The sequence below is a fragment of the Oncorhynchus nerka genome, linkage group LG27 (genome assembly GCF_034236695.1).
Source record: "Oncorhynchus nerka isolate Pitt River linkage group LG27, Oner_Uvic_2.0, whole genome shotgun sequence".
In the NCBI taxonomy this organism is placed as follows: Eukaryota; Metazoa; Chordata; class Actinopteri; order Salmoniformes; family Salmonidae; genus Oncorhynchus; species Oncorhynchus nerka.
In genome coordinates, this window is record NC_088422.1 from 47,977,454 (window position 1) to 47,997,249 (window position 19,796).

The 19,796-nt window shown below is 43.5% G+C and overlaps 1 protein-coding gene across 1 annotated transcript in view; it reads right to left on the bottom strand.

Moving 5' to 3' along the window:
• Positions 1 to 293: 293 nt before the first annotated feature.
• The window catches only part of LOC115112498 (calcium-binding protein 7-like), a 70,497-nt gene continuing 50,994 nt past the window's right edge, over positions 294 to 19,796 (bottom strand). Inside the window, exons 2-5 of the mRNA XM_065011273.1 lie at positions 1,785 to 1,928; positions 1,530 to 1,642; positions 783 to 933; positions 294 to 424 (exon numbers count right to left, since the gene is read on the bottom strand). Coding sequence (XP_064867345.1) covers positions 294 to 424; positions 783 to 933; positions 1,530 to 1,642; positions 1,785 to 1,928 — 539 coding nt within the window. The remainder of the gene's footprint in view (positions 425 to 782; positions 934 to 1,529; positions 1,643 to 1,784; positions 1,929 to 19,796) is intronic.

Below are 19,796 nucleotides of genomic sequence, written 5' to 3' on the forward strand. Positions count from 1 at the left end.
ATGGTCATCCTCCAGGCCCACATAGTAGGGGCTCAATGGGTTCCATTCAGAAAGGAGTTTAAGGAGCAAGTTGGGAAATATGCCCATGAAGTCAATTGGATGAGAGCCATGTATTCTTTTCCTTTCAGTTTATTTTAATGGTGGTTTGATCGTCTGTTGTTGTTTTTGTCATTGTTGTTGTTCTGGTCATGGTTGTGTTTGTGGTTGTTGTTTAGAAGTTTTTCCTCAGTCATTTGTCCAGGTGTCTTACATTAGTCTCTTTCAGAGGGTCAGGAGGCCATAGGTGTCCCCGTCTACTTCATGCCGCTCCGCAGCACCTGATTGGCTGCGATAAGCATGACACTGATGATGAAAGCAATGGCGAAAGCACATATCAGGCTCTTGCGTACACACGTCTGCTTGACTTGCTGCGTTGGACTAGCTGCTTGACAGGGAAGGGAGGCAAGAGGGCAAGGAAGGTATTTTAGAGGAAAAGAGCTACTGTATATATAACGCAGCTACCTCCAGGCTATGCATTTTCCTACCACGTCAACTTTCCATATCTCTCACCTGTTACTCCCTCTCAGTTAATCTATATGCCTGTCTCAAAAAAAAAAAATGTATACACAGTGTATTATAGTGTGTACAAGAAGTCTCTTATGATCTATATCCACCAGAGACGCATGTTAAAGTGCGTATCATACAGTGTGAACTATATCCACCTGAGACGCATGCTCTGAGTGAACTATAAAGTGTGAACTATAAAGTGTCTACTACAAAGTGTGTACTATAAGATCCCTTACTGTCTATATCCACCTGGCAGGCCCCTGCGTTCTCTATATGGCTCTCCTCGGTCTTGATGATGTTCTCGATGTCCTTCATGGTCAGGTGGTCGCAGAACGTATCGTACAGCAGCCTCTTCAGCTCCTCCACCGTCAGCTTCTGCATGTCAGTCTGGACACAAGCACACACGCACAGACAATCACAAGCTGTTGTCACTATGGTGGAGATACTGTTTCAAGGATGATTTTATGTTTTTCACCCCAATGGAGTGAACAGCACAACACTGCCCATTGATGGGTGTGACATATTGAATGACTGTCTTGACTTGGGAACATACACTTCCATACACGCATTACAACGTGTGTGTTTGTTCTAGATTGAACACAAAAACACTGCTTAGGCATAGACATTGTCAAGGGAAGCCTGAATCGGTCTCTAAATACTTGGTGACTCCTATTACTGTCAATATGGGAGGGTAATTATCTGGGAAACTGTCACAGAATCAATGCCTGATTACATCTACATAGATTTCACTTCATTTGATAATAAGCGTAGGAAAGGGATGGCACTGTCCTATTAACCATCCAACCAAATCTGGCAATTACATTTGTCTTTGTTCCAAGTCACAAAGACTTAGATAAACGCGATAAATAATAAATAATTTGATAGATAGATGACAGCTATAGCGAAGCATCCTGATCACCCAGAAGACTGCTTCAGCTTGTCAGTGGTAATCAGCAGGAGAGATGCGGGTAACGATTACTTACCTTCCAGAACACGGAGTCAAAGTCGGTTCCGTGGAACTTGTCAGGCATTCCGGCTGCTGTCAGCTTGGGTCCGAGGAGAGTGACAAACTCCTCGAAATCCACCTGACCATCACCTGTTGATGACAGTGGGGCGAAGACATCTGTTATGCTAGTGGGTTTGCGAGCACACATGAATGCGTGTATGCATACCCATGTGGGTGCCTGTGTGTGTGCCCTGAGTGTTTTCATTGGTGTGTGTGTGTGCGCGTGTCTCACCGTCCATGTCCAGTCTCTGTATGATGACCTCCAGCTCCACCTCGTTGGGCATGTATCCCAGGGATCTCATGGCCATGCCTAGCTCCTGCTTGGAAATAAAGCCATTCCCATCACGGTCAAACACCTTGAATGCCTCGCGGATCTCTGCAGAGAAGACACATATGAAGGAGTATATGAAACCAGCCTACCTGTTCTGTGCGCCTAAGAAAATAAATAAATCAATTAATGTATGGTTGTGTGTGTTTGGTGGGTGGATCTTAATTGCACAAGGCCTATTATTTGGCCGTGAATAGTACTTTTATTGATTCTACACATCAACTTTGCTCAAGTTGATGCTCTCCAACCGACTTGTAAGTTGCACAATTTTTGGGGTTGTAAACGGCCTATTTCGCATCGATATCAGTCACGACATTTATTCCAGTGCTCAAATTTATAAAAAATGTAAGTATTATAATTTTGGTCATCGAGTCGTAATGGTATCCAATTAAACTTTGAGTGAGGCGTAGTGCCTTTACAGCCGTCTAGTTGGCCCTCGAAACAAAGCTAATCGAGAATGATGTTCTGTAACCCAACCCTGGAGAGTTGCTTGAAGAGTAATGGATGAGAAAAATACTAGGATTGACGCAAATGTAAGGAATTAACTTTATAACAAATCATGCAAAACATTTACAGTTAACAGGAATATGTTAGCTGTAGAGACAAAAAAAAATTGTCATGAAGTTAATTGGCAAAAATCTTTCTAACATTGCATTTAGCTTTCTATGTGTGCGGTTCACAGTTATACGAATTGTAATTTGTCTTGTTTAATATTTTAGGAACTCCTGAGCAAACCAGAAAGCAAGGCTATCATCTTGTGAACCCCGTGGAAGTAAAGAATTCAGCTAACGCATTTAATGTTACTGGAAATTGAATGAACAATTTTGTAAACTTGACTTGCTCCTTCAAAAAAATAAATTCTAAGTCCGACTTGTCATAGTTCGTTATTGAAGTAACGTTAACGTTAGAGATTGAAGATATTTGTCTTGCAATGCAGCTTGTATTGCTTATTGTGTAGTAGAGGATAAAAAAATACCCGTATTCCTATGGATGGGTTGCTTTGTAGCCGATCTGTGTATAGACCTTAAAACATTTGGTATAAATACTGTCAGGACCCGGGTCTCTGGTGTGAGACATAGTCCCTTAGCAAACTGAGCCACGAATAGTCAGCAGCACCCAGAAGATGAGGCAGACACAGCAGTACTTGAGACAGTGTTTTAATAAAGTAAAAGGAATGTTCAGGCAAAAATATAAATCCACAACGTCAAAAGTAATTCCAAGAGAACAAAGGTAATCCTCCAAGACAAAAAGGTAAATCCACAAGGTGGTAGGTACAGCAGAAAAAAGCCTCAAAAGATAAAAAAAAAAAAAATTAAAAAACAAGAACAAAAACAGAGTACCACAAGAGCAAAGAACTGAGGAAAACTAAGGGTTTAAATACAATCAAGGGTCAAGGGAAACGAGGCACAGGTGCAAATAATAACTGGGAACAAGGGAAAACAAAAGGGTCAAAAAGCACAATGGGGGCATCTAGTGACCAAAACCGGAACAACCCTGGCCAAATCCTGACAAATATTAGTTCAGAATAGGGGTTTTCATTTTTTTATTGCTTCCACTTGTTAATCATTAATCCCATAGAAATTGCAGGAAACATGTGAAGGAAATGTGACTGTTACATTTCAAACTGCAAACTGTTGGGATTGAGCCAAAGTCAGTATATTTCAAAACAGTTTTGTGAGATTTGTGTAACTCACGACTTACATGAGGGTTGGGTTTGGATTACAATCATGTCACTTACCCACTAACACGGGATTGTATCACCTAGGGAAACCCTTCATGAAGCTGTGCTAATTAAGTTCTATCCAATCATAACACCCTTCAAACAGTGAGACAGACCTAACCATTACACAGCACCTCGGGCCTCGGACATGTTTACATAAGACAACGCAATTGATGTGTTTGACAGTGATTACTCAAGTCTGCCACTGTTTTGGTCATATTGACAATTGAGACGATGCACGCTTGCATCTACACTGCCACTTGTCAATATTCCAAAATAATTCAAAACCGACACAGAGCATTTTCTGTCCCTCCACAACTTGTTTTGTGATATGATTCCATATAAAACACTGCGTAACAGATGCACACTCTGGTAAGAGATAGTGAGAAAGCTGTAAATGCGAAACATCACCAAAACACACACATCGCCACTCTCCAGTAACTTGAAAGCTGATTTAGCTAATATGGTCTGTCTGTTCATTGTGCCTGCGAGCTACTACTAGCTAGCTTCATTGACAACAGTGGTGGAGAGTACTTACGTATAAATACTGTAAAGTACTACTTTAGTTGTTTTTTGGGGTATCTGTACTTTACAATTTATATTTCATTGATAATTTTAACTTCACTACATTCCTAAAGAAAATATTGTACACGGAACGAACATAGAAACGCAACAGGCAACAATTTTAAAGATTTTACTGAGTTACAGTTTACAGCCCTAATCCATGGATTTCACGACTGGAAATTCAGATACCTTAAAAAGAATGTTGAGATGTGGATCAGTATCTGGTGTGACCACCATTTGCCTCATGCATTGCAACACATCTAATTTGCATAGAGTTGACCAGGCTGTTGATTGTGGCCAATGTGTGCTCAATGTGTGACATGTCTGGTGAGTATGCAGGCAATGGAAGGACTGGGACATTTTTTGCCTCTGCAGTTGTGTACAGATCCTTGCGACATTGAGCCGTGCATTATCATGCTGAAACATGATGGGATGCCGGTGGCTGCATGGCACGACAATGGGCCACAGGCCCTACATTGATAAAATGCAATTGTGTTCATTGTTCGTAGCTTATTCCTGCCCATACCATTACCCCACCACTTGCCCAAACGACACCATACACACTATCTGCCATCTGCCTGGTACAGTTGAAACCAGCATTCATTCCTGAAGAGTACACTTCTCCAGCATGCCAGTGGCAATCGAAGGTGAGCATTTGTCCACTGAAGTCGGTTATGACGCTGAACTGCAGTCAGGTCAAGACCCTGGTGAGGACGACAAGCATGCAGATGAGCTTCCCTGATACAGTTTCTGGAAGTTTGTACAGAGATTATTCAGCTGCTTCATAGGCTGGCGTGGTTACACATGGTCTGCGGTTGTGAGGCTGGTTGGACATACTGCCAAATTCTCTAAAAGGACAATGGAGGCAGCTTATGGTAGAGAAATGGACATTACATTCTCTGGCAACAGAGGATATTGTGGGTATTGCTGCAGTCAGCCTGCCAATTGCAAACTTTCTCAAAACTGCAGACATCTGTAGCATTTTGTTGTGTGACAAAACTGCACAGTGGCCTTTTACTGTCCCCAGCACAAAGTGCACCTGTGTAATCATCATGTGATCATGCTGTTTAGCTTTTTGATGTGCCACACCTGTCAGGTGGATAAGAAATGCTCACTAACAGGGATGTACACAAATTTGTGCACACTATTGAGATATCAGCTTTTTGTTGGTATGGAACATTTCTTGGAACTTAACAGTATGCTTTTTATTCCACACATTTTCCCTGACACCTTTCTGCAAAGGGGACAGGACGACTGCTTGTAGACATTCTTAGAAATCAGTCCTGAGCACAGCCAGCAGCAGCTGACTCAATACTGTCTGCAACGCACTGACTTTCTTATGCAAATTTTATTAATTGAGAAATTGTGTGACATTAACCTCTTTTTCAAAAACATCAAAAGTAGTTACAGATTTCTTTATTTCTTTTTTTATTAACTCTGACTATTTTGAGAAAGTAGTAGTGGCTAAGTTGTTGCTACCGTGACTCAAGAGGGACAAACAACAATAATTGCCAGGGTATGATAAAGCGAACAAATCACACCCACATCAACAAGACTCAAATCTCATTTTGATCAGCAGAATTGGTGAGTTCAGCCGCTCTTTGAAGGGGAGAGTCAATGAAACCATGGAAGTACAGTGCATTCAGAAAGTATTCAGACCCATTGACTTCTTCCACATTTTGTGACACTATAGCCTTATTCTAAAATGGATTAACTTTTTTCTCATCAGTCTACACACAATACCCCAAAATGACAAAGGAAAAACATTTACATAGGTATTCAGACTCAGTGCTTTGTTGAAGCACCTTTGGCAGCGATTACAGACTCAAGTCTTCTTGGGTATGACACTACAAGCTTGGCACACCTGTATTTAGGGAGGTTCTCCCATTCTTCTCTGCAGATCCTCTCAAGCTCTGTCAGGTTGGATGGGGAGCGTTGCTGCACAACTATTTAAAAGTATTTCCAGAGATGTTAGATCGGGTTCAAGTCCGGGCTCTGGCTGGGCATCTCAAGGACATTCAGAGACTTGCCCCGAAGCCACTCCTGTGTTGTTTTGGCTGTGTGCTTAATGTCGTTGACTTGTTGGAATGTGAACCTTCGTCTCAGTCTGAGGTCCTGAGCGCTCTGGAGCAGGTTTTCATCAAGGATCTCTCTGTACTTTGCTCTGTTCATCGTTCCCTCGATTCTGACTAGTCTCCCAGTCCCTGATGCTGAAAAACATCCCCACAGCATGATGCTGCCACCACCATGCTTCACCGTAGGGATGGAGCCAGGTTTCCTCCAGACGTAACACTTGGCATTCAGGCCAAATAGTTCAATCTTGGTTTCATCAGACCAGAGAATCTTGTTCTCATGGTCTGAGAGTCCTTTAGATGCCTTCCCCTCCGATTGCTCAGTTTGGTCGGGTGGCTAGCTCTAAGAAGAGTCTTGGTGGTTCCAAACTTCTTCCATTTGAGAATGATGGAGGCCACTGTGTGCTTGAGGACCTTCAATGCTGCAGAAATATTTTGGTACCCTTCCCCCAGATCTGTGCCTCCACACAATCCTGTGTCCTTCAACTTCATTTCTTGTTTTTTCTCTGATATGCACTGTCAACTGTGCGACCTTATATAGACAGGGGTGTGTCTGAATACATATGTAAATAAGGTATTTATGGATTTTGTTGTTGCAAAAATGTTTTTTAAAGTATTTTTGCTTTGTCATTATGTGGTATTGTGTGTAAATTGATTAGGAAAAACATGGAACAATGTGGAAAAAGGTGAAGGGGTCTGAATACTTTCCAAATGCACTGTATATTGTAGCAAAGGCTAAGTTCATAATATGCTTTTGGGAAACCGGGCCCTGGTAATTAATCCGTGCCCTTTCAAGAGGTTGGCTTGACAGCCGCTGGATCCGGTTTTGAGTGCCGGTCAGGGGTAGCCCCAAAATCGCTACAATATACGTCCGTGTTTTTATTTTATTTTATTATTACTACATTGTCGGAACTAGAAGCACAAGCATTTCGCTACACTCGCATTAACATCTGCTAACCATGTGTATGTGACAAATAACATTTGATTTGATTTGATAATTGATTCTCCCATTTAACTACCCCTAATTTACCCAGTTGTTGCTACATCTTCTGTGTCCGTTAAAGAGGATAATCTTGAGAAAGGTGAGGTGTCGAGTCACTGATCTATAAATAGTATTCCCTGCCAAATAATAGGCTTTGTGCAATTAAGATTAGCAGAGCTACTCCTCCCCTGGCACAGGCGATCCCCCTACCAAACACCCACAACAAGACATTGATTGATTGGAAACAGCTTGTGTAGTTTCTTTGGATTCTCTACCTGCAGTAAACCTAGTGCATAATGCTGGAATGCTGGAAATACCGGTAAGTGCCTCAAATAAGTCCAAAAAGCATGGCTTTAGTTAGGCCATATATAAGTGGTTGCTTCGGGACAAAAATATCTGACAGACACATTATTTAATTTATTTAACTACGCATGTCAGTTAAGAACACATTGTTATTTACAATGACTGCCTACCTCGGCCAAACTCTAACCCGGACGATGCTGGGCCGTAGTGTGCCACCCTATGGGACTCCCAGTCACAGCCGGCTGTGATACAGCCTGGAATTGAACCAGGGTCTGTAATGATAACGAAACGATTCCAAGATGGCATAGCAGTTCAGACGACTTTTGCCCTCGTCTTGTCGTGTCCCGTATATATATATATATATATTTACAACTTTTTACGTATATATTTTTTTTATTTTCCATAAACTCATCTTCAAAACACTCTCCTGCAACCCGCCTCACCAATTTATATTTATAAAAATAAAGTATTATTTACCTCAAATCTGTAATCCTCCATAGAAGCTAACCAGAAGCTAATCAGAAGCTAATCCAGAAGCTAGCCAGAAGCTAGTTAGCTTCTTTACTGGCTAATCGTTAGTATTCAGCTAACCACGGTTTGTGGTCATCAGCTATCCTTTAGCTCGAAAATCTATCGCCAGTTTTGTACAGCTCGGAACAAAATATACCGGACCTATTTTTCTCTCCATGTCCCTGGATTTCAACCGCTAACTCTGGACATTCATACCTGGATCTCGCAGCTAGCTAGCTGCTATCCGTGTGACTATCGGCTTTCGTCGATTCCGGAGCAAACATCAATTATTCCGGAGCTAGCCAGCTGAAGAGTTCCATCAATCACTCCTGGGCTACATTCACCTATCCGGACCCGTTTTACTGCCAACGCGGAGCCCCACCGGGCCTTCACGACTGGACTACCGACATTATCTACCCGAATGACTTATCCGGCTGGCTCCTCCGTCGCGACGTTACCTGAACGCCCATCTGCGGTCCGCTAACCGTTAGCTGTCTTATCGGCTGCTATCTGAATAGACCTATCGGACAATTTATTTATTTATTTTATTTTATTTTATTTTTTCTTGGGCCTCTATAACTATATCTATTGTTTTTTGTTGTTGTGTGATTTGGATTCATCCCCTCTACCACACAGAACCCCACTAATCCTACCGACGGAAACGCACGAGGTGGCTAATAACAGACCTCCATCCTATGCTAGCTTGCTACCGATGGCCCGGCTAGCTGTCTAAATCGCCGTGACCCCAACCAACCTCTCTACTCACTGGACCCTTTTGATCACTCGACTAAGCATGCCTCTCCTTAATGTCAATATGCCTTGTCCATTGCTGTTCTGGTTAGTGTTTATTGGCTTATTTCACTGTAGAGCCTCTAGTCCTGCTCACTATACCTTATCCAACCTATTAGTTCCACCACCCACACATGCGATGACATCTCCTGGTTTCAATGATGTTTCTAGAGACAATATCTCTCTCTTCATCACTGAATACCTAGGTTTACCTCAACTGTATTCACATCCTACCATACCTTTGTCTGTACATTCTACCTTGAAGCTATTTTATCGCCCCCAGAAACCTCCTTTTACTCTCTGTTCCAGACGTTCTAGACGACCAATTCTTATTGCTTTTAGCCGTACCCTTATCCTACTCCTCCTCTGTTCCTCTGGCGATGTAGAGATGAATCCAGGCCCTGCAGTGCCTAGCTCCACTCCTATTCCCCAGGCCCTCTCTTTTGATGACTTCTGTAACCGTAATAGCCTTGGTTTCATGCATGTTAACATTAGAAGCCTCCTCCCTAAGTTTGTTCTATTCACTGCTTTAGCACACTCTGCCAACCCGGATGTTCTAGCTGTGTCTGCTTAGGAAGACCACCAAAATTTCTGACATTTTAATCCCAAAATACAACATTTTCAGACAAGATAGAACTGCCAAAGGGGGCGGTGTTGCAATCTACTGCAAAGATAGCCTGCAGAGTTCTGTCCTACTATCCAGGTCTGTACCCAAACAATTTGAACTTCTACTTTTAAAAATCCACCTCTCTAAAAACAAGTCTCTCACCGTTGCCGCCTGCTATAGACCACCCTCTGCCCCTAGCTGTGCTCTGGACACCATATGTGAACTGATTTCCCCCCATCTATCTTCAGAGCTTGTGCTGCTAGGCGACCTAAACTGGAACATGCTTAACACCCCAGCCATCCTACAATCTAAGCTTGATGCCCTCAATCTCACACAAATTATCAATGAACCTACCAGGTACCTCCCCAAAGCCTTAAACACGGGCACCCTCATAGATATCGTCCTAACCAACTTGCCCTCTAAATACACCTCTGCTGTCTTCAACCAAGATCTCAGCGATCACTGCCTCATTGCCTGCATCCGTAATGGGTCGGCGGTCAAATGACCTCCACTCATCACTGTCAAACGCTCCCTGAAACACTTCAGCGAGCGAGCAGGCCTTTCGAATCGACCTGGCCGGGGTATCCTGGAAGGATATTGATCTCATCCCGTCAGTAGAGGATGCCTGGATATTTTTTTTAAATGCCTTCCTAACCATCTTAAATAAGCATGCCCCATTCAAGAAATGTAGAACCAGGAACAGATATAGCCCTTGGTTCTCCCCAGACCTGACTGCCCTTAACCAACACAAAAACATCCTATGGCGTTCTGCATTAGCATCGAACAGCCCCCGTGATATGCAGCTGTTCAGGGAAGCTAGAAACCATTATACACAGGCAGTTAGAAAAGCCATGGCTAGCTTTTTCAAGCAGAAATTTGCTTCCTGCAACACTAACTCAAAAAAGTTCTGGGACACTGTAAAGTCCTTGGAGAATAAGAACACCTGCTCCCAGCTGCCCACTGCACTGAAGATAGGAAACACTGTCACTACTGATAAATCCACCATAATTGAGAATTTCAATAAGCATTTTTCTACGGCTGGCCATGCTTTCCACCTGGCTACTCCTACCCCGGTCAACAGCACTGCACCCTCCACAGCAACTCGCCCAAGCCTTCCCCATTTCTCCTTCTCCCAAATCCGTTCAGCTGATGTTCTGAAAGAGCTGCAAAATCTGGACCCCTACAAATGAGCCGGGCTAGACAATCTGGACCCTTTCTTTCTAAAATGATCTGCCGAAATTGTTGCCACCCCTATTACTAGCCTGTTCAACCTCTCTTTTGTATCGTCTGAGATTCCCAAAGATTGGAAAGCAGCTGCGGTCATCCCCCTCTTCAAAGGGGGGGACACTCTTGACCCAAACTGCTACAGACCTATATCTATCCTACCATGCCTTTCTAAGGTCTTCGAAAGCCAAGTCAACAAACAGATTACCGACCATTTCGAATCTCACCATACCTTCTCTGCTATGCAATCTGGTTTCAGAGCTGGTCATGGGTGCACCTCAGCCACGCTCAAGGTCCTAAACGATATCTTAACCGCCATCGATAAGAAACATTACTGTGCAGCCGTATTCATTGATCTGGCCAAGGCTTTCGACTCTGTCAACCACCACATCCTCATCGGCAGACTCGACAGCCTTGGTTTCTCAAATGATTGCCTCGCCTGGTTCACCAACTACTTCTCTGATAGAGTTCAGTGTGTCAAATCGGAGGGTCTGCTTTCCGGACCTCTGGCAGTCTCTATGGGGGTGCCACAGGGTTCAATTCTTGGACCGACTCTCTTCTCTGTATACATCAATGATGTCGCTCTTGCTGCTGGTGAGTCTCTGATCCACCTCTACGCAGACGACACCATTCTGTATACTTCTGGCCCTTCTTTGGACACTGTGTTAACAACCCTCCAGGCAAGCTTCAATGCCATACAACTCTCCTTCCGTGGCCTCCAATTGCTCTTAAATACAAGTAAAACTAAATGCATGCTCTTCAACCGATCGCTACCTGCACCTGCCCGCCTGTCCAACATCACTACTCTGGACGGCTCTGACTTAGAATACGTGGACAACTACAAATACTTAGGTGTCTGGTTAGACTGTAAACTCTCCTTCCAGACCCATATCAAACATCTCCAATCCAAAGTTAAATCTATAGATTTGGCTTCCTATTTCGCAACAAAGCATCCTTCACTCATACTGACAAACATACCCTTGTAAAACTGACCATCCTACCAATCCTCGACTTCGGCGATGTCCTTTACAAAATAGCCTCCAATACCCTACTCAACAAATTGGATGCAGTCTATCACAGTGCAATCCGTTTTGTCACCAAATCCCCATATACTACCCACCATTGCGACCTGTACACTCACGTTGGCTGGCCCTCGCTTCATACTCGTCGCCAAACCCACTGGCTCCATGTTATCTACAAGACCCTGCTAGGTAAAGTCCCCCCTTATCTCAGCTCGCTGGTCACCATAGCATCTCCCACCTGTAGCACGCGCTCCAGCAGGTATATCTCTCTAGTCACCCCCAAAACCAGTTCTTTCTTTGGACGCCTCTCCTTCCAGTTCTCTGCTGCCAATGACTGGAACGAACTACAAAAATCTCTGAAACTGGAAACACTTATCTCCCTCACTAGCTTTAAGCACCAACTGTCAGAGCAGCTCACAGATTACTGCACCTGTACATAGCCCACCTATAATTTAGCCCAAACAACTACCTCTTTCCCTACTGTATTTAATTAATTAATTTATTTATTTTGCTCCTTTGCACCCCATTATTTTTATTTCTACTTTTCACATTCTTCCACTGCAAATCTACCATTCCAGTGTTTTACTTGCTATATTGTATTTACTTTGCCACCATGGCCTTTTTTTGCCTTTACCTCCCTTATCTCACCTCATTTGCTCACATCTTATATAGACTTGTTTATACTGTATTATTGACTGTATGTTTGTTTTACTCCATGTGTAACTCTGTGTCGTTGTATGTGTCGAACTGCTTTGCTTTATCTTGGCCAGGTCGCAATTGTAAATGAGAACTTGTTCTCAACTTGCCTACCTGGTTAAATAAAGGTGAAATAAATCAAATAAAAATGATGCCTCTAGCACTGAGATGCAGTGCCCTAGACTGCTGTGCCACTTGGGAGCCGACTTGTTTGCTTTTCCATTCTACTTTAAACAAATCTAAAGCATACTGAGCAGGTCCAGCTTTAAAATACTTCCCCCACATCTGGAACAAGCTTCAAAACCCATTTCCTTATTAGGGACTGAATCCCATCATTCATCTGTGTTGTAGATCATCGTCCAGTCACGTAAAAAATGACACTTGTCAAGTGATAATGTGAAATGACTGATCATAAAACATGTAGTTTAGGGAATATATCTCTGTAGATACAGTAGATGATAGCTAGATCTACTGTAGGATAAATCTTCTCTGGTTGCTACTCTTTCTTTCACAGGAGCCAATATTCAACAGCACATATTTAAAAGAATCATGTATAATATTATATTTGTGTTAAGTCAGTGTAAGCTGGTAAATGAAATATAGCTCTGTGTGATTACATCATCGATAACATTTGCAAGTGGGAATTGAAAAGATACAAAACCCGATTTGACTATGAATAAATCTAGAATTGAATGCACAAGGGAAATGTTAGTTGCAACTTTTTTCTAATCTAATTACAAATGCTCAAGCTTTTGTAATTCTGTGTTCACTCTTAAAACTCATTGTTAATGATATGCAGTGTAGTGAATGTGATTTGCTGTTGCATTGATGTAGTGGGGTTTCAGAATAGGGATGTATAGGCAAGTCTGGACAAAAAAAAACCTGACTCCTTTTGACAAATATTTTGTGTGAGGAAAACAAAAACAAAATGTGAGGATGAATGATGACAATGTGTTGGTATTGTGTACATAAGATGTTGCCAAGGCTTTGGGAAATCTTTTTTTAAATGTTTATGGCGCAAACAAAATGGAAACCCATCCGCTACAGGGACAGGGGATTACAACAGATTACAATGTGACAAACAATTTATAGGGTGGAGTATAATTACATTTTACTGCAGCTGTTTTTCACGTTTATCCAATGTATTATTGCAGGTACGGGGTTGAGTTATTGAAAGCCTCCAGATACATTTTTCACCTCATGGCTAGCCCGGCTAATCCCGATCCCATTGTTTATACATCCACCTGAGGTCCCTGGCTCCATCTGTTTGCTGGTGTTAGCTGTTTAAACAGTTAGCTCTGCAGCAGAGCAGACACCTATTCTATTGAAAAGTTCAGATGCTGCCTCTCAGGAGGGGCAAGACCTTTAGAGAAGGTGGCAAAACCATTTAGAAGGTGCTATATCTCTTAATTGGCTTAACTTGCTGATTGATTAAATACAGAGATGAATAAAACATCTAAAAAGGTTGAATACCACGTTACAAATAAACTTTGCCGTAGATTAAATGTGCCATTGTTTTTTACCTGTATCAAAATAAATATATGATCCAGTGTTTGCCCAGGCTTGCGTAGAGAAATATGCTCTTTGTCCTGGTTACATACAATTTAAGACGATATACACTGAGTGGAAAAATGCTCACTAACAGGGATGTAAACAAATTTGTGAACATAATTTGCGAGAAATAAGCTTTTTGTGAGTATGGAACATTTCTGGGATCTTTTATTTCAGGTCATGAAAATGGGACCAACACTTTACATGTTGCATTTTTATTCTGTTCAGTATATATACAGTCTATACACTGAGTGTACAACATATTAGGAACTCTTTCCATGACAGACTGACCAGGTGTTAGCCAATTTATTTGAATCAATTAGTCAAGTTATGTCACATTCACCATCTCTCTTCCAAACCTTGACTGTTATTCATTAGAGTGCATCTCTTTGTCCTTCCATGCTTCGGCACACAAGTATGATTGGTTCATGGACTTGAATCTGAAGTGGGACAGCCTGCCTGCTGTATCTAGCATGCTGCTAGAGGTGTGGGGGCTGGAATTCACCACCTGTCTCTTCAGTGGCTGGTACATGGACACAGAGCTGGTAGTCAGGGACTTCTGTGACAGCTCTCGCTACAACATCTTGGAGGTATTATGATCATTTTATAAAGCATTTGTAAGCATTTCTAAACATTTAGAAGCACCCCTTCGGTGGCTGGTACATGGGCACCGAGATTGGTGTCAGGGACTTCTGTGACAGCTCTCGTTACAATGGTTAAATGCCACTATTTTGACATTCTAATGAGACCATGAAGTATTACAGTGTTATAACAGTGTTACATGTGTTATGCAGAAGAGAATTCTCAAGAGTTGTGAGTGGACTTTTTACTATAACCTTTTACTACGATATTTACTCAAATCTATAATATGCTTTACTGTAATCTGATAGGGCTAATTAAGATATGTAGACTGACCAGTTGAATCCAGGTGAAAACTATGATCCCTTATTTATGTCACCTGTTAAATACACTTCAATCAGTGTAGATGAAGGGAAGGAGACAGGTTAAACAAAGATTTTTAAGCCTTGAGACAATAGAGACATGGATTGTGTATGTGTTCCATTCAGAGGGTGAATGGGCAAGACAAAATATTTCATATTTAAGTGCCTTGGAATGGGGTATGGTAGTAAGTGCCAGGCGCATCGGTTTCAGTGTGTCAAGAACTGCAATGCTGCTAGGTTTTCACGCTTAACAGTTCCCCGTGTCTATCAAGAATGGTCCACCACCCAAAGAACATCCAGCCAACTTGAAACAACTGTGGGAAGCATTGGAATTAACATGGGCCAACATCCATATGGAATGCATTCGACACCTTGTACAGTCCATGTCCCGACGAATTGAGGCAGTTCTGAGAGCAAAAGGAGATGCAACTCAATATTAGGAAGGTGTTCCTAAAGTTTTGTACATTCGGTGTACATTTACAGTATATTACTAATATCAATGCCATAGCTGTCAGCACAAGACATTTATTAACACACTGTAAACCCAAACAGTACGTTGTTGTATTAAGTTCTGTAAACATTATATATGTGAAAACGTTGCAGTAGCATAACTGTTTTAGGTTCCCATAACACTTGATTTTGTGAGACTGGTATTTGTTTAATCAGATGAAATGTATCGGAGAGTTTATCTGATATCAGGTCTTCTGATATCAGGACTTGTGATAATATATATTGACAGTCAAGTTTGACCTCGATTATGTCTGACGTCATGTACCGGTCAAAGGTTTGGGCACGCCTACTCATTCCAGGGTTTTTATTTATTTTTTAACACATATTAAAAAAATTATTCCAGGCTGTATTGCAACCGGCCGTGATTGGGAGTCCCATAGTGTGGCGCACAATTGGCACAGCGTCGTCCGTATTTGGCCGGTGTCAGCAGTCATTGTAGATAAGAATTTGTTCTTAACTGACTTGCCTTTATTTAAATAAGCAGGTCTGGACCACGCTGGGCCCATTGTGCGTCGCCTTATGGGACTCCCCATCATGGCCGGGTGTGATACAGCCTGGAATCAAACCATTGTGTCTGTAGTGACGCCACAAGCACTGAGATGAAGTGCCTTAGACTGCTGCACCACTCCGTAGCCCATATGGAATCATCTAGTAACTTGATGACAGCTTTGCACACTCTTGGCATTCTCTCAACCAGCTACATGAGGTAGTCACATGGAATGCATTTCAGGTGTGCCTTGTTAAAAGTTAATTTGTGGAATTTCTATCCTTCTTAATGGATTTGAGCCAATCAGTTGTGTTGCGACAAGGCAGGGGGGTATACAGAAGATAGCCCTATTTGGTAAAAGACCAAATCCATATTATGGCAAGAACAGCTCAAATAAGCAAATAGAAACAACAGTCCATTATTACTTTAAGACATGAAGGTCAGTCAATACAGAAAATATCGAGATCTTCAAAGGTTTCTTCAAGTGCAGTCGCAAAAACCATCAAGCGCTATGATGAAACTGGCTCTCATGAGGACCACCACAGAAAGGAAGACCCAGAGGAAGACCCAGAGTTACCTCTGCTGCAGAGGATAAGTTCATAAGAGTTAACTGCACCTCGGAAATTGCAGCCCAAATAAATGCTTAACAGAGTTCAAATAAAAGACACATCTCAACATAAACTGTTCAGAGGAGACTGAGTAGAGGCCTTCATGGTCAAATTACTACAAAGAAACCACTACTAAAGGACACCAATAACAAGAGACACGAGCAATGGACATTAGACCCGTGGAAATCGTTATACTTGAGAATTTAGGTTTTTGGTTCCAACCGCCATGTCTTTGTGAGATGCAGAGTAGGTGAACGGATGATCTCCTCATGTGTGGTTCCCACTATGAAGCATGGAGGAGGTGTGATGGTGTGGGGGTGCTTTGCTGGTGGCACTATCTGTGATTTATTTAGAATTCAAGGCACACTTAACCAACATGGGTACCACAGCATTCTGCAGAGATACGCCATCCCATTTAGTTTGCACTTAGTGGGACTATCCTTTTGTTTTCAAACAGGACAATGATCCAAAACCTCCAGGCTGTGTAAGGGTTATTTGACCAAGGAGAGTGATGGAGTGCTGCATCAGATGACCTGGCATCCACAATCATCTGACCTCAACTCAATTGAGATGGTTTGGGATGGGTTGGACTGCAGAGTGAAGGAAAAGCAGCCAACAAGTGCTCAGCATATACAGTCGAAGTTGGAAGTTCACACCTTAGCCAAATACATTTAAACTCAGTTTTTCACAATTCCTGACATTCAATCCTAGTACAAATTCCCTGTCTTAGGTCAGTTAGGATCATCCATTTATTTTAAGAATGTGAAATGTTGGAATAATAGTAGAGAGAATTATTTATTTCAGCTTTTATTTATTTTATCACATTCCCAGTGGGTCAGATGTTTGCATACACTCAATTAGTATTTGGCAGCATTGCTTAACTTGGTCAAACATTTCATGCAGCCTTCCACAATAAGTTGGGTGAATTTTGGCCATTTCCTCCTGACAGAGCTGGTGTAACGGAGTCAGGTTTGTAGGCCACCTTGCTCGCACATGCTTTTTCAGTTCTGCCCACAAATTTTCTATAGAATTGAGGTCAGGCTTTATGATGGCCACTCAAATACCTTGACTTCGTTGTCCTTAAGCCATTTTGCCGCAGCTTTGGAAGTATGCTTGGGGTCATTGTCCATTGGGAAGACCCATTTGCGACCAAGCTTTAACTTCCTGACTGATGTCTTGTGATGTTGCTTCAACATATCCACATAATTTCCCTGCCTCATGACGCCATCTATTTCTGAAGTGCACCAGTCCCTCCATCAGCAAAGCACCCCCACAGCATGATGCTGCTGCACCGTGCTCCACAGCTGGGATGGTGTTCTTCGGCTTGCAAGTCTCCCCCTTTTTCCTCCAAACATAACGATGGTAATTTGTTACTAGATAATTTCACTGTTATTCTACAATGTAGAAAATGGTAATGACTGACCCAGCAGACTGTGCAATGCCATCTTCACCCAGGGAGCCACCATCGGTATGCACGAGGAATTGCTTCGTGGCCTTGTGGATGGGGTTCAAATGTTGGCTGAATGCCATGACGGGGCATTGGACAGTTTGCTGGAGCAATTCCACGGGTTGTCTGGAAGGCCGCCTACTACAGTGGTAACCCCACTCAGCGACTCAGCTGCTAGCAGCGCCGTCTCTTCGGTCACTCCACCTTCTCGAGAGCCCCGCTTACCTCCTCCGGGACACTTAATTGGAGAGCCGTACACCTGTCGGGCATTCCTAGCTCAGTGTGCTCAATCTTCGAGCTTCAGCCCTCCTCCTTCCTCTCGGATCGCACCAAGATAGCCTACCTGGGCTACTGCCGTGGGGGAACAACAGTCGGTCAGATGCGCTAGTTTGGAGGGTTTTGTGGGAGGTCTTTGATGCCCCGTTCTCTGGGCGAGAGGCCGCCCGGAAGGACTCCCAGTGTAGCTGATTATGTGGTGGATTTCCACACGTTGGCAGCGGAGAGTGCTTGGAATCAAGAGGCACTGTTCGATATGTTCCTGCACAGCGTCTCGGAAGAGGACAAGTATGAGCTTGCAGTACCTACGGAGCTCGATTCCCTCATCACTTTGACCATCCATATCGATGGCCGATTATGGGAACGATGGATGGAAAGGAATTTGGATTTCACTCGCACGACCAGGGATCCCACCTTGTCTCCTAGTCATCCCGGAAGCTCCCGATGCTCTCTTTGCCGAGAGAACCCGAGGATTCCTGACCTGCCCTGAGGGCTGCCGAAGATGGCCAAGTCACCGCTTCCTGAGCCTATGCCACTAGGTAGAGCTGGGGCGTCGCCAGCGGAACGGCAATACAGGATCGACACCAAGAGTTGTCTGTATTGCGGGAATCTTGGTCATTTTGTGTCTTCTTGTCCTATAGAAAAACCAGGTTCACTGGTAGGCGCAAGTACTCTGGTGGGCCATATGGAGAAGGCTCCTGCTTCACCTGATCGCACCCCTTTTCATGCCATTCTGCTGTGGAGAGAACAGTCCAAATCTCTTCAGGTTGTCACTGACTCTGGGGCCGGCGAGTGCTTCTTGGACGCTATCCTGTTGTCCAAGCTGAACATCCCCACTCAGCCCTTTTCCATTCCCATGGACGTTAGAGCGCTGGACGGATGCTCTATAGGCCGAGTCACTCACAACACCACTCCCATCAACCTACGGATGTCGGGAAGCACAGCAAGACTATCCAGTTCCTGCTTATCAAGTCCCCTCTGATTCCCGTGGTATTGGGATTCTCCTGGCTCCAACGAGACAATCCCCTCATTAACTGGTCTACTGGTGCCATCATGGGCTGGAGCCCATTCTGCCATGCCCATTGACTGAAGTCAGCACAACCTGCCCCGGGATGTCTTCCTGGGGGCTCGGAAGGTGCCCCTGACCTCTCTGCCAGTACCAGGACCTCCGGTAGGTGTTCAGCTAGTCGCTTCCGCCGCACCGACCCTATGACTGTGGGATTGACCTTCTCCCTAGCACCACGCTGCCCTGGGGACATCTGTACTCTCTGTTGGGACCAGAGACCAAGGCTATAGATACCTACATTGGGGACTTCCTAGCTGCTGGATTTATCCATCCCTCTTCCTCTTCTTCGTGGAGAAAAAGGACAGGACCCTGCGCCCGTGCATTGACACCCGGATACCCAGGCTCTGGTGAATGCAACATGTTGAACTGGTTCATATTCATCTACATTGATGACATACTCGTCTTCTCCCACTCCCCTCAAGAACACGGGCTCCACGTCCTGCAGGTCCTTCGATGCCTTCTGGAGAATCAGTTGTTTGTGAAGGCGGAGAAGTGCAAGTTTCATCGCTCCACCATCCCCATTCTGGGTTACATCATCTCT